Raw genomic sequence first — 14,243 nt, 5'->3', positions numbered from 1 at the left:
TAACAATTTAAAGGCCTTTATTGACAAAAAAATCTAGTCGCGGGTTTCCTTTCGGTTAATTAAAGACCAACTGGCTGTTCACATGGCTCCAATTCCACACAGTGATTTCCCCTCTTAAATGTTATTTTTTTCATGCTGTTCCCTAATAAGTGTTTTTAATTAAATTTTTGTCTTTAATGAAACTATGCATGTTTTTAGACGAAAAAGCCGAAATTAGCTCAAGACGCAACATTACAAACAGGCATTCACCACTGACACTTTAAGCAAAAGAGTTTGCCGACGTAATCGGCGACGGACCAATCACAGCGAGGGACGTTTAAAGACCTCGAGGACACGCGCTATCGACTCACTTCCTGGTTGAAAATGGCGGATGAGAATGAGACAGCACCGCTGCCGGAGAAAGAAGACGTAGAGGACCACGGACACTGCAGCGACTGTGAAAATGAGGAGCACCATTTCGACGATGGGTAAGACCGCTGGCTGGTCGTCACGGCGTTGTGAGAAAATAGTCACGGAATAATGAAACAAAGTTAAAGGCGAGCGCACGCTGGTCACGGCGAGCTTTTCGGTGTCGGGGAAAAGCTAGTGGACGGTTGTCCCACCCTCTTGCCTCCATATTATTGGCTGGAGAGTTTGTTTGCGTGAGTGGCCTGTGATTCGATTGGTTGGGAGCGGTGTAAGTGGGCGGTATTTCATGTCATGTCATTATCCATTATCAAGTAGTTGTCGGGTAGCTGGCGAGGCGAAAGTATGCTTTAAAACAAAGCTTATAAGTTTAACATTCACACATTAATATCCGACAAAACAACAACGCAACGTGGGCTGGGCTGTAACGTTTAAAACTCAGCCTGACTTGTGTGTTTAAAGCGTCTACTCAACTAAAGGAGTCTGCACTGATCTCCGGTTGACGTTCTGCTTATTAGCTTCTGAAGCTAAAGCTGGCGACTGTAAGCGAAGGTCCGCCTACTTACTCTCACGCCATTGGCTGGGGAGAGAGTTTGTCTTACTGTTCTGTGATGTGATTGGGCCACAGCTGTAAAAGTAGGCGGGATTTCATGCCAGTCTTGCGGCACTTAACAAGGCGTAGTAGGCTAAATGAAAACAAAGCTAATAAGCGACACGAATGAATATTTCCCGTATCCCGCGCCTACAGAACAACCACATTACTTTGCCTCGGCGTACACGTTTAAAGTTCATCCTCATGACTATGTTTTATGCCTCTAATCAACTATTGGAGTTCGCGCCGATGCCCCGTCAACGTTTTGCTAATTAGCTTTGCGAGCTGAGCTAACTGTCAAACCCTTTTGTCTATGAGGATACATGTAGCCTATCTGGCTTTTTAGGAGTCGAATTAAAAATCAAAAGAAAAAAGGCACACCGTTGTGTTTTATAAAGACGAATAGGAAAACGCCCTTGTCTTGCCTTGTCCTACCTTGTCCATTTAATCACCACCGCCTTTCAATCATGGTGCATAAATGTCCACCCCCCCCCCCCCCCCAAGAACCCAATTTACATTAGGCTACAATCAAGAAAACCGGCTTTTTAAAAATATTGATGAAGAATTATTATGTCAAAGAAGATATGTGTATCTGTAAGCGGAGTTGGTAAAAATGCAGTAAAATGGTGGTACACTATTGTTCTCTGTCGTTGCTAATGTCTATACAGTACAATTAACAATTAATATATATATATATATATATATATATATATATATATATAAAATACACAATTTACAATATAATTTATCCCATTACAGTCAACCCTTGCTTTTTTTACGGTTAGAAACCAAGACCAGCTTAATAGCAAAAACTCACCGATAGCAAATAGTATTTACAAAAAAAATCCACCCATTTGTGCTTAATCTGCCTAAAAAAATACTGTTACCGTAAAATGCCACCCAAGTGTTTTAGCAGCAGAGTAGTTGACAAGCATCCTGGTTGGCTGAGAACAGCAGAATGACTGAAACTTTCAGTAGAGTTTGTGCCAGAGAAAGCATCGTGATAAACTTCAAAAGATGACACAGAGAGAAAAAACTGTGTCTGTGTCACTGGGTCAAAAATGTAATAAAATGGTTATTAGGAAAGTAGTAATTGGTACTTTTACAGGTTGCGTCACAGTAACATAAATTTCCTCGCACTTCTTGTGCTTTTTTCCCCAAATCAAATCATCTGTAAGCCATTGCTTTTCAAGGCTAAGATTGTAAAATGACTTTGAAATGATAATGTGTTTTGAGATCAACAGTTTGAGATATACAGTATTATGATTTAAACTAAATCTAAGCAATTGTAAACATTTGCACTTACTTCATTGTAAGTCAATTTTGTTTATATAACACTTTTTACAAAGATGGCTAACAGAGTGCTTTACACAAATACACAAACATTATACAGTTTAAACTACAGTGGCAGTCAGGGCTGGACTGGCCATTTGGCATACAGGGCAGATCCCCGGTGGGTCGGTGTCCTCTGAGGCCAATGTGGTGCTATTCAATTATTATTTTCCTCAATTTTACCCTGAGGGACCGGCCCACAATTTAGAAGGAGCAGCCCATTCATTTATTTACAATATAGATTGCAAATTGAACCAACAAACTTCAGTGGTAAAGCTATGTGGTAGCCAAGGGTGGTCAGTGGGCCGGTGAGCCTAAGTCAAAATGCCAGGGACGATTATTTGTGCCAGTCCAGTCCTGTACAAAATACAGTATGTTGAGCGGTGAAACCCCTCCGATACACCCCCACCCCCCCAAATAGATTGTTTTTCCAGCTGGGTCGAGCACAAAACACACTTGTGGCTATGTGGAAGCCCATGGAACACAACCCATACATAATGTTTTGTTTGTCATCCATTGAGCCAGACCCCCTCACCTGCGCCCCTTTGCACATGCATACATACTTGTATGCATGGTCGGTCACTCCTTCGTTAGGTCATGTGACGCGCCATCTGTGTGCACTTGCCGTCGGACAATAATGAGATTATCTTGTATAAGTATGCGGACACAAGAAGGATGTGTGGGTGGTGGTGTGGAGCCTCAGTAAGAGGAAGGTTATGTGGGTGGGAGGGCAAGGGCTTAAAGTGATTTAAACTGGACGTAAAGTTAAGATAAGTCAAGTTTCGGTAGATAATGTAGTCTTGGGGGGTGGGGGTGAGAAGTTGTCCATGAGAACTTATTTGATGCGGCTTAGTCATGAAAAACAAAACAAATTAAAAGGAGATAAAAAATTGGTAAATTTATATTTATGCCACTTTATTGCAGTGTGTTCACCTTTTTACCCAGTGTAGAGTTGGTGAACCTGGATATTCGGAAAGTCACTGTGTCATTACAGTTTATTAACTCATTCACTGCCATTGACGACTATAGACGTCAAAAATTAATTTGAACTATTTCTATTAGTTTAACATTTTTCCCCCGAAAACCTAGATTTTTTTTATTGTATTAGAACAGGTATAAATTTTGTGATTAATCGGGAGTTAACTAGGGAAGTCATGCGATTAATTACGATAACAACATTTAATCACCTGACACTCCTAATGTTTTAATAATCTTTTCTTTAAAAAAGATTGTTAAAAATTACAAAAATAATAATTACAATTATTCTTTAAAAAAAAAAAGAAAATAAAAGATTATTAAAAATTTGATGCGTCAGGTGGTTAATTTTTTTTATCGGAATTAATTGCATGACTTCAATAGTTAACTCACGATTAATCACAAATTTGATATCTGTTGTAAATGCACATTAAAAATGTTTTAGGTTTTTATACTCAACACAAGTGGAAAAAATGTTAAACTAATAGAAATAGTTAAAATTAATTTTTGACAACTATTGCCGTCAATGGCAGTGAATGAGTTAAAGTACATGTTTTATGTTAATTAGTTGAACATGCTGCAACACATTTACTGTGAACCCCTGCTATTTGCGAGGGATAGGGACTGAGCCCTACAATGAATAGCATCCCAAAAATGGGGGGAAAAAAACTTCCCTTTATTTAATTGCAGTTGCTCGGCTCTTAAGATGCCACCAGGTTGGGTCAAAGCAATCTTTTTATATTCGACATGGCTTTGGCCAGAGCACAAAAACTGCAAATAGATGAGTTTTTGGTGAGTTTTAAGGATTGGTCCCCAGTCTCTCATCCAAACAAAATAATAAAAAAAACAGCAAATTGGCCTATCTGCAAATGCCGAACATAAAATATAATAATAAAATACCAGTACCCAGTGAATTTGCCAACACCCGGTACAAAAGTATAGTGAATTTTAGGAATGATGTCCTAACCCCACTCGCATTGTTTGTGTGCCAGTGACAGGGGTCTGGGCGATGACAGCGGTGCCAAGAAGAAGAAAAGGAAGCAGAAGAAGAAGAAAAAGGGCAGCGCGCCCACGGAAACCTCTGAAGACCCCCTCGCTAAGGCATAAACATTTACAAATTGACAATTGAAGCCATAAGTCTCATCATGTTTTACTGTACAGGCGTTTCTACTCTTAACTGCTTTTATCTCAACATGACATTGTTTGCGCTTTAGCTGTACAATAATAACTCGCCTATCGTGGGAGTTCCAGACCCACCAGCGATATGTAAAAATTCATGGTCGACAGAAACACAAAGAAAAACCACTAGGGGTTTTCAAACTTTTTACATCAAGTAGTACCTACAACAGAGGTAGGGAATAACTATCTTCAGGTGCTGCTGTCCCGCCTCTTTTAAATGTCTTCCTCCTCTAGGGATGGGTACCTTTCACATTTGAACCGGTGCTGTTCCAATACTTGGTACCTGGGAATCGATACCGGTACTCAACGGTACCAATTTTTGGTACTTTTGTACATGCTCTCTCTTTAATAAAAAAAAAAAGTAATTTATTTGGTAAATTTTATTTATTAATTTATTTGGGTGTTAGTAAATGTTCATCATTGTTTATTTGATAGCAAAATCTTTTTAAAAATCTATTTAACAATTACCTTTCAAGTTTCAATACATAAAACTTAAAAAAATTAAAATAAAATTTCATTCAAATGAGCCAGAGAGGTATAGTAAAAATAAAAGTTTAACATTTTACTAAAGCATACTTAATGAAGTATAATTAATAAACATAAGTTGATATTTAAAAAAAAAAAAAAAAAAAAAAGTGTGAATCAAAGTTCTGTGCAAGGAACAACAGTAAATATATAAATTAATAATAATTGTTGCCGTTGTACCGTTGTTTTTCAAGGACGTAAAGTTTGCCGCGCGATGAGCTCGAAGTTTGAACCCATGTTGGACTCAAATATATTTTTTTAAATGACTGTTGGAAGAGGACATGACATGAACAAAGAGAATAATTTGATTCAAATTAATTATTTGAATGTACTTGACATGGTTTGTAATGCATTTTAGCCACAATATTTAGATTTTTAATTTTTATTTTAAATATGGTCACCAGTAATATATCCAAACTCCCCTTTGAACATGTAAACTGCTTAACTCATTCACTGCCATTGACGGCTATTGACGTCAAAAATTCATTTGAACTATTTCTATTAGTTTAACAAATTTTCCACTTTTGTTAACAAGAGTATGAAAACCTATCATTTGTTTTATTGTACATTTAGAACAGATATAACATTTGTGATTAATCGTGAGTTAACTAGTGAAGTAATGCGATTAATTACGATTAAGAAATGTAATCGCCCGATGGCTCTAATTTTTAATAATCTTTTCTTTTTTTTAATCGCGTCAGATTTTTAAAATTGTGATTAATTGGATGACTTCACTAGTTAACTCACGATTAATCACAAATGTTATATCTGTTCTAAATGTACGATAATTCTTTTCTAGGTTTTCATACTCTAGTTCACAAAAGTGGAAAAATGTGAAACTAATAGAAATAGTTCAAATGAATTTTTGACGTCTATAGCCGTCAATGGCAGTGAATGAGTAATGATGACCATGTATGTAAAAAAAAAAAAAACACAAAAATCTTTATTGTAATTGCAGTATTTCTGTTGCTGGTTTATATGTTCAATAAACAAACAAATTACAATGTCTACCTTAACGATGGTGAAGCCGTGTACATTCCAGCATGATTCCATTCGGCCGACACCTCCCTCAGCCGTGCGCTGATTGTGCGTGGACATTGCCAGCTTCCGCCCGGCGCAGAGGCTTTCATTCTCGCTCGTTTCCAAACCCGAAAATGTAGGCGTCTCCGCGCCGTTCACGGCCGGGCCATTATCAGGTTGCGTGGACGCTGCGCGGCAGACCGAGGCGGCGGTCGGTTTCTCAGCCCAGTCGCTGCCGGCCGGGCTCCCGCGAGCCGGACCTCGACCTTGTTCTTTGCACGTAAAATCCTGTGCAAGCGGATGACGTCAGTACGCTGGTGCACGTTACGTTCAAGTGCGCCATGGAAAATCGTCAACTCTTTCACTCTCGCACAGTCACAACTTTGAAAGACGTGCTTCAGAACCAAAACATGGCACAGTTTGATTTTACGCGAATCGGTGCTCAGAAGTACTGACCCTAATCGGCCCATACCACAAAACGTACCGTCTTCAGTACCCTTCCCTACCCTCCTCCAACACACCTGACTCAAATGATTGAGTCATCAGCAAGCTCTTTAAAGCATGATTGCGATCCTCATTGTCACCATCGGGTGTGTTGGAGGAAAACAGGCTGGGCAGTGTCGTTCAAGGACTGGAGTTCCCTGCCCCTGACCTATAACAATGCTTGGCTGTAATGAGACAGAGCTTTTATTCCTAAAATGTATATTTAATAGTAGGTCGATTAAAAACTCTTAATTGTCCATCTGTGTGACTAGTTTTGTCTATGATTGCCTATATATAGCCTATTTTTGTCTGGTAAGAATTGCAATTTTAAGATTTATCCCGGCTCTCGTCCAAAGTCAGCAGGGATAGACTCACAGCCTCACCCCCTCATCCCTATACGTGATTCTCTTGCTAAACACTAGAGGGAGCCATGTACCACACTTAGAGAATCACTGCTGGCCCTTAAAATCCCTCCCCAATAAACACATTTTAAGCTATCTGAAACGTACTTTTTAAATTCTAAGACCATTTTGGAACACAAAACATGCAATAAAAATGTATGGGAAATACATTATAACAATGGAACAAAAACTAAAAAAAACATTTGGTTTATCGGTAATGCCTGAAAATACTCCTCCCACACGCATTAGTCACATTAAAATGTATTTTAATACACCTTTTAAACACATCATGAGTGTATTTATAGCCAAAAGAATGCAAGTTTAACAGAACAATTTGAAGTTACTATTGTGGGACCCCAATATAGTGGTGGATTACTGTATAGCCTCCTGATTTGTTTTACTACTGTGGCACCATTGTTTGAGTTGTTAAAGGATCCAAACACTTCCTCAACATGTCTTCTGCCCGCAGGTGAATTCGCTGCCCGCCGACAAGCTGCAGGAGATCCAGAAGGCCATTGAGCTCTTCTCGGTAGGCCAAGGTCCCGCCAAGACCATGGAGGAAGCCAGCCGGAGGAGCTACCAGTTCTGGGACACGCAGCCCGTGCCCAAGCTGGGTACTACAAACTCCACTAACACATGCTAACCAGACTGTTACCGGCCACTAAAACGAACCTCGGTCCTGTTTTGGTTGTTTTTGTTTTACTCCAGGCGAGACTGTGACATCGCATGGCTCCATCGAGCCCGACAAGGACCACATCCGTGAGGAGCCCTACAGCCTCCCGCAAGGCTTCTGTTGGGACACCCTGGACCTGGGCAACTCTGCTGTGGTAAGTAGGGATGAAACTATATCCAAACATGTTACGTACCTCACGATATTGTGGGGAGGTTGGTGATGTATGTGTGTGTGTATATATATATATATATATATATATATATATATATATATATATATATATTAATAATAATAATTCACAATGTTGTGTTCGGCTGAAGCGGGCAAAAACTTTTCTTTCTTTCTTTTTGCCGGAGATGTTGAAAAATATTTGCTCGTACATCCGCATCTACGACATGTATGCAGATGTGCAATGGCCATGTATGTGTGTGTATATATATATATATATATATATATATATATATATATAAAATAATTCACAATGTTGTGTTCGGCTGAAGCGGGCAAAAACTTTTCTTTCTTTCTTTTTGCCGGAGATGTTGAAAAATATTTGCTCGTATGACTGATTTTCTGTATATGAGTGATAACATAAACATTCCTAATTCAAATTAAACTGCATTAATAAACTAACCACCAGCGGGTGCTAGAACTGCACAAATGGAATACAACCTCATCTTTTTAACAGATGTGCTGCGTTTAGTATTGTGACATGACGACGACAATATTGTGGCAATTTTAAAATCCCGATATTGCCGTTATTGTTATATCCCTTGTGGTAAGATGTAGGCTGTAAAGGATTTAAACAATTTATTAGGTCCATTTTTTTTTAATGGTCTGATTTACAGACGAGGTTAAAAGTCAAGGTACCACGGGACAGTGATTTCTGTGGATTGTAAGCGTAGTTGTCACGGTTTGGCAGGGTTGAGGAGCACCAAAGTGCTTCACCTCATAAAGTAATATAATAATAATAATAATAATAATAAATTTAATTTCTCATGCACTTTACTTTTTTTTTTTAAATCTCAAAGTGCTAAACAATAATAAAGACGAGGCATCACAAAGAACGCTGGGGTGACGACCGGGACCTTCCCCCGCTGGGCCTGGGGTTCGGGGGTGTCGGCCGCCCTCCGGTGCCCCCATCTCCCCTTTCTGCCCCCGGTGTTCCGTCCTTCCACACGGCGGGGGGTGGGGTGGGCGCGGCTGCCCTCTCCGCTCCGCTGTCCGGCCCCTCTTCGGCGCCGGTGCCTGGATGCGGGTGGTCCCCGGGGGCTGGGGGTCGGGGGTTGGGGGCTGCCGGTTGGTCGGGGTGGGGTCGGGGGGGGCGGCTTTGTTGGGGGGGGGGGGGGTGGTGGGGGGTGCTGGGGGGGGGGGGGTCTGGGGGATTGGGGGCGGCTGGGGCTGGGTTGGGGTGGGTGGCGGGGGTGGATGGGGGGCGGGGGTTGGGGGCCGGTGGGGTGCCTGGTGGGCCTGCAGTGCCCCGTCCTGCTGCGTTGGGCCGGGGGCGCGGGCCGTGTTGGGGCGGGGGGCGCTCCTGCTCCTGGGTTTGCTCTCCGGCCGGTGGCCCTGGCGGGGCCCGGTGGTCGTCCTTTGGCGCTGCCGCGGCCTGGGGGGCCCTGAGGTGTTGCGCTTGCTCTGTTCAGGCGGGGGTCGACGGCTCCCCTCTTTGGTGGAGATTTTCATGCATGCCAGATCCACCACACCAGCATCTACCGAAACTCAGACACAATCTGTTTCCTCCTCAGGTTATTGAATCGGTGGAGGCTGGTGTCTGTGGATCTCACGCGGCTTCGTCTGTCCTTCCTTCCTTTTCTCGGTCTCTCCTTTGGTCTCATGAGGCCTCCCTGATTTTATGTTTTTTGGATTTGTTGGGGTCTGGATGTTTCTTGGGCTGGGGAGGAGTTCTGGTGGGGGGTGTCTGGTCGGTGCTGGATTTCACCTTCCTTGGTTTTCTTCGGTCCCCTCGGGTCTCCTGGTGTTCGATTTAGGTGAACGGTATGAGATTTTTTTTCTAATAGGTTTTCTGGTGAGCTAACAAATACACACACGCACGCACGCACGCACATACACATACTCACCCACACACACAAAAAAAAAATATGTATATATATGTATATATATGTATACATATATATATATACGTATATATATACGTATATATATATATACATATATATATATATATATATATATATATGTATATATATATACATATATATATATATATATATATATATATATATATACATATATATATATATGTATATATATGTATATATATATATATATATATATATATGTATATATATGTATATATATATATATATGTACATATATATATATATATGTATATATATGTATATATTTAAAAAAAAAACAAAAAAAAAAAAAGAGCAATGATGATGACATTTCCGAATGAACAATACTGAGCTCTTAAAAAAAAAAAATAAATAAATAAAGACGAGGCATGGCTAGTACTTGTCGAAAGGTGAAACAACAGTTTTCAACTTTAGCCCAACACCTCTTTTGAAGAGAGCTTGGCTATGTCAATGTTGACCGCAGTCAGACTGAAAATGAATTCATGGCCCCAAACTCTTTCTCTACACACCATTAAATTCTGAAAACATTGCAATTAAACTATGGTAGTTAAAATAACTCCCACAGTTTTAATTCTCCAATTTTTGCGATGTAGATTTTAGATCATTATAAGCAAGGTTAACATTGAGTTGAGTTTGGGTGGAATTCAAACACTGATGGTACATACGATCAATATTCCCATTTCACACATTTTTTCATATCTAAATTTCAGTAAGTAACATATATATATATATATATATTTTAAAAAAATTAGCACTGGACGTCAGATTAAAGATCAATTGTTAGCACACTGTTTTCCAGGCATAATACTTGTCTGTCTTGATTTAATAAACTTTCTTTTTGGGGGTGGGGGTGATCTTGTCGTTATGCATATAATATATTATTTTAAATCATTACAAAGACTTCAACAGAGCTGGGCCCTTTCCCTTTGGTGCAAAATGAACGCTTGTGACCATTTCAGTTTCACTTTTGACAGTGAATAGCATGCATTTTCATCTTAGCGAATAACAGAGGATAGTTTTCCAAAAATAAAATAATAATAATACAGATAAAAATAAATACAAAATACCCCCCCAAAAATCTTGTGTTTTAATAATGTACTATTTCTTCTCCAAACTAGCTCAAGGAGCTCTACACTCTGCTCAATGAGAACTATGTGGAAGATGATGACAACATGTTTCGGTTTGACTACTCCCCCGATTTCCTGCTGTGGTGAGTGTTTTCAGACCGTTGGATGGTCCTCCAATTTTACTAAGCACTTGTTTCTCATCTAATAGGTGAGTTTGATTGAAATGGAGGCATCATTTTTCCCTTCCACAGGGCTTTGCGGCCTCCCGGCTGGCTGCCTCAGTGGCACTGCGGGGTGAGGGTGAACTCCAACCAGAAGCTGGTGGGCTTCATCAGCGCCATCCCCGCCACCATCCGCATCTACGACATGTATGCAGATGTGCAATGGCCAGACATTATACAATGCTACGACACAAAGGAGTTATCAGTGTGTTTTTACTTTAGCGAAAAGAAAATGGTGGAGATCAACTTCCTGTGCGTCCACAAGAAGCTCCGAGCCAAGCGAGTGGCCCCGGTCCTGATCCGGGAGATCACCAGACGCGTCAACCTGCAGGGCATCTTCCAGGCGGTGTACACGGCCGGGGTGGTCCTGCCCAAACCCGTGGGCACGTGCAGGTGGGGGACGTGACCGGATAATAGGCTGCGTTCGGAATCATTTACTCATTCCCTACACTTTAATCACTATTACTATAAAAGGTTTTGTATTTAGTTTAATATATTTCATAGTTTAGAAAATAACCTACATGAGTCACTATGACTTACGAAATGACAAATTGAATAGTGAGTGATTCCGAACGCCTCACGCAGGTCTGCAGGTTCTCACTTCTCAGCGAGGACTTGTTGTTGTGCAGGTACTGGCATCGCTCATTGAACTCTCGCAAGCTGATCGAGGTGAAGTTCTCCCACCTGAGCAGGAACATGACGATGCAGCGCACCATGAAGTTATACCGCCTGCCTGAGGTCCGCTTGCGTGGCCACACACTCACCGGCCTCTCTCGTTACATACACCCTATCCAACATGGACTCCCTTGCTTCTCCCGCAGGCCCCCAAGACGGCGGGTCTGCGGCCGATGACCAAGAAGGACGTGCCGGCCGTGTGCCGCCTTCTGCGCGAGTACCTGAGCCAGTTCAACCTGGTGCCCGTCATGAATCAGGAGGAGGTTTCCCATTGGTTGCTGCCCCGCGACAATATCATAGACACATACCTGGTGGAGGTAAAGGGAGTCAATAAAATGGATGTTAATTACATCACATGCTGCCAGCTCTATTAATGACCTTTAAATACATTTTGACTTAAAAAAAAATTTTTTTTTTAAAGTCAGTTGGCTTTACTTTCATATTGTGGTAATTTTGTAGCATCTAACTTTGGATTTGAATCAAATATTATCTGAATTGTTTTTACACTCCATTTTTAAATAGTTAAAAAAATGAATCAGTGTTAGAAATTCTAATTTGGAAATTTCAATTCAAGCTCAAGTGGCCTATATTGAGAGACAGAAGCTGCTACTCACTGTATTGTAAAAGATAAACATAAGTTGACAAATGTCGACATGTATGCATTTGATCCTTTCCCCGGCAGAATGAGGGCAAAGTGACTGACTTCATGAGTTTCTACACGCTGCCGTCCACTATCATGAATCACCCGGTGCATCGCACTCTCAAAGCGGCCTACTCCTTCTACAACGTTCACACCACCACCCCGCTGCTGGACCTCATGTCCGACGCCCTCATCCTGGCCAAATCGGTGTGTAATATGTCATAGGATGTGTATACCGGTACATGTTATCCTTTCCCATTCAGGTCAGCTGAACATGCACTTGTTGTGTTTTTTGTCGTGCAGAAAGGTTTTGACGTCTTCAACGCACTGGACCTCATGGAAAACAAGACTTTCTTGGAGAAGCTCAAGTTCGGCATCGGCGATGGCAATCTACAGTATTATCTTTACAATTGGAAATGTCCCAGTATGGGCTCGGAAAAGGTACCTTTCATCTATTTGAATGGCAAATGGCAGTCATGTAAATGTGTTCCTCAAAATGGTGGACTATTTCTTAATGTCTTCCCCCAATTGTGGCCCATTCCAAACCTTATTCTCCAAATGGTGTCCTCAGGTTGGTCTGGTCCTGCAGTGACGCAACCCCACCCGCCCCGCCCAAACCCGACGGCGTAAAGTGTTACAAGATCACCGCGACCGCACCATGGCACCTGCCACCTGACTGATGGGCATGAACACTCTTTCAAGAGAGGAACCCTACCGCCCATTTTTAATTTTTATGTTTTGTTTTTGGTGAGGGGGGGGGGGGGTATTTTTTTTAACTTATTTGAGCTGCACTATCTCTGCCAGGCAGGGGGGAGCCTACCCCACAATTTCACACCAACCTTAAAGCTGTCGCGGTTACATCAAAGCCAATATTTGACATCGGAGGGTGATCGTACCAACACACACACACACACACACACCCACACAGTCTGCAACGGTGACTGTGTCCCACCAACTATATAAAAAAAAATGTAAATAATCAACAACATAACTGCTAATTTGTGCTCTAACGAGCACCACTACTGTTTTATGTTTGGAATGCCCCCCTTCAAGTCAAATTTGACAAAATTAAGATTTTTAAAATGGACAGGCTGATGATACTGTGGTAATAACCTAACATAAGATAATAGCAAGGGCTTTTTCTCATTCCCGCTTGATCATCTAATTTCCTTATCAAGGTGTCATTCTAAAAGATAAGCTGTATCAGCGTGTACAAAGGTTAAAAAGGGGGTTTCCCCGGATACGCCACGCTGTGATTGTGTGCACCAGACTTTGACACTTTTGTTATTAATAAACCTGCTGTTAAAGCTCACTAATACGTCTTATTTGCTGATGGTAGCGATGGTGAACGCAAACAATTAATAGAAGCTTGGACCTAACCTAACCCTAACCGTCTCGCATTTAAGCGGCAATGCTGTAAGAGTGACATCGGGGAGGTAGTTAAAAAGACACAGCTTTGACCCCCCCCCCCCCCCCCAAATCTTTAAACGAAAATGGACTACAGCAAGTGAAGCGGTGGGTGACGTTTTGGAAGCAAGAAATAAAATCTAAATAAATAAATAGAAGCTTGGAAGTGGGTAAAAAGCTTAAGCGGCAATGCTGTAAGAGTGACATCGGTGAGGCTGTTAAAAAAAAAGTAAAAAAATAAATAAACCAGCTTTGGCGGGTTTTTCCTCCTTTAAACGAAAATGGACGACAGCAAGTGAAGCTGTGGGTGACGTTTTGGAAGCAAGAAATAAAATCTACAAAAAATTATCTTGTTTTCTTTCCCCCTATTCTTGTCAAAAACAGCATAATTGAAGTTTATTATTACATCATGTATTGTGGCTTGTTTAGCTATGCAGCCTTTTTCAGGAATATGGATTACACCGTATCGTTTGCAATAGAAGAGTTTCACAGGGACGCGTCCTAGCTCCAATGTCCATTTTCCAGAAACAGGTTTGTGTAACAGTATGAGGT

General features: G+C 41.2%; 1 protein-coding gene across 2 annotated transcripts; it reads left to right on the top strand.

The window, feature by feature from the left end:
- Positions 1 to 323: 323 nt before the first annotated feature.
- On the top strand, positions 324 to 14,039 carry LOC147182256 (glycylpeptide N-tetradecanoyltransferase 1-like). 2 transcript variants are annotated; one of them, XM_086059426.1, is made up of 12 exons: positions 324 to 467; positions 4,297 to 4,405; positions 7,382 to 7,526; positions 7,621 to 7,739; positions 10,800 to 10,891; positions 11,000 to 11,116; positions 11,192 to 11,362; positions 11,599 to 11,707; positions 11,791 to 11,961; positions 12,327 to 12,491; positions 12,588 to 12,725; positions 12,856 to 14,039. In XM_086059426.1, exons 1-12 carry the CDS (start codon positions 364 to 366, stop codon positions 12,874 to 12,876), a joined length of 1,461 nt encoding a protein of 486 aa, XP_085915552.1. In that variant the 5' UTR covers positions 324 to 363; the 3' UTR covers positions 12,877 to 14,039. The 2 variants fall into 2 exon arrangements, with proteins under 2 accessions (XP_085915552.1, XP_085915560.1); XM_086059434.1 differs by having other exon boundaries at positions 346 to 467; positions 4,303 to 4,405.
- The last annotated feature ends 204 nt before the right edge of the window (positions 14,040 to 14,243 follow it).

Source organism: Leptonotus elevatus, chromosome 1 (genome assembly GCF_054856555.1).
Source record: "Leptonotus elevatus isolate MCC_2025b chromosome 1, RoL_Lele_1.0, whole genome shotgun sequence".
In the NCBI taxonomy this organism is placed as follows: Eukaryota; Metazoa; Chordata; class Actinopteri; order Syngnathiformes; family Syngnathidae; genus Leptonotus; species Leptonotus elevatus.
The sequence above is the reverse complement of the archived record's forward strand: the minus strand, read 5'-3'. Positions and strand labels throughout refer to the sequence as shown.

Excerpts from the sequence above, each read along its gene's own strand:
- LOC147182256 (XM_086059426.1), top strand. The coding sequence starts at position 364 with ATGGCGGATGAGAATGAGACAGCACCGCTGCCGGAGAAAGAAGACGTA. Across the intron at positions 7,740-10,799 it reads ACCTGGGCAACTCTGCTGTG|CTCAAGGAGCTCTACACTCT; the intron begins GTAAGTAGGGAT and ends TCTCCAAACTAG. Across the intron at positions 12,492-12,587 it reads CCCTCATCCTGGCCAAATCG|AAAGGTTTTGACGTCTTCAA; the intron begins GTGTGTAATATG and ends TTTGTCGTGCAG.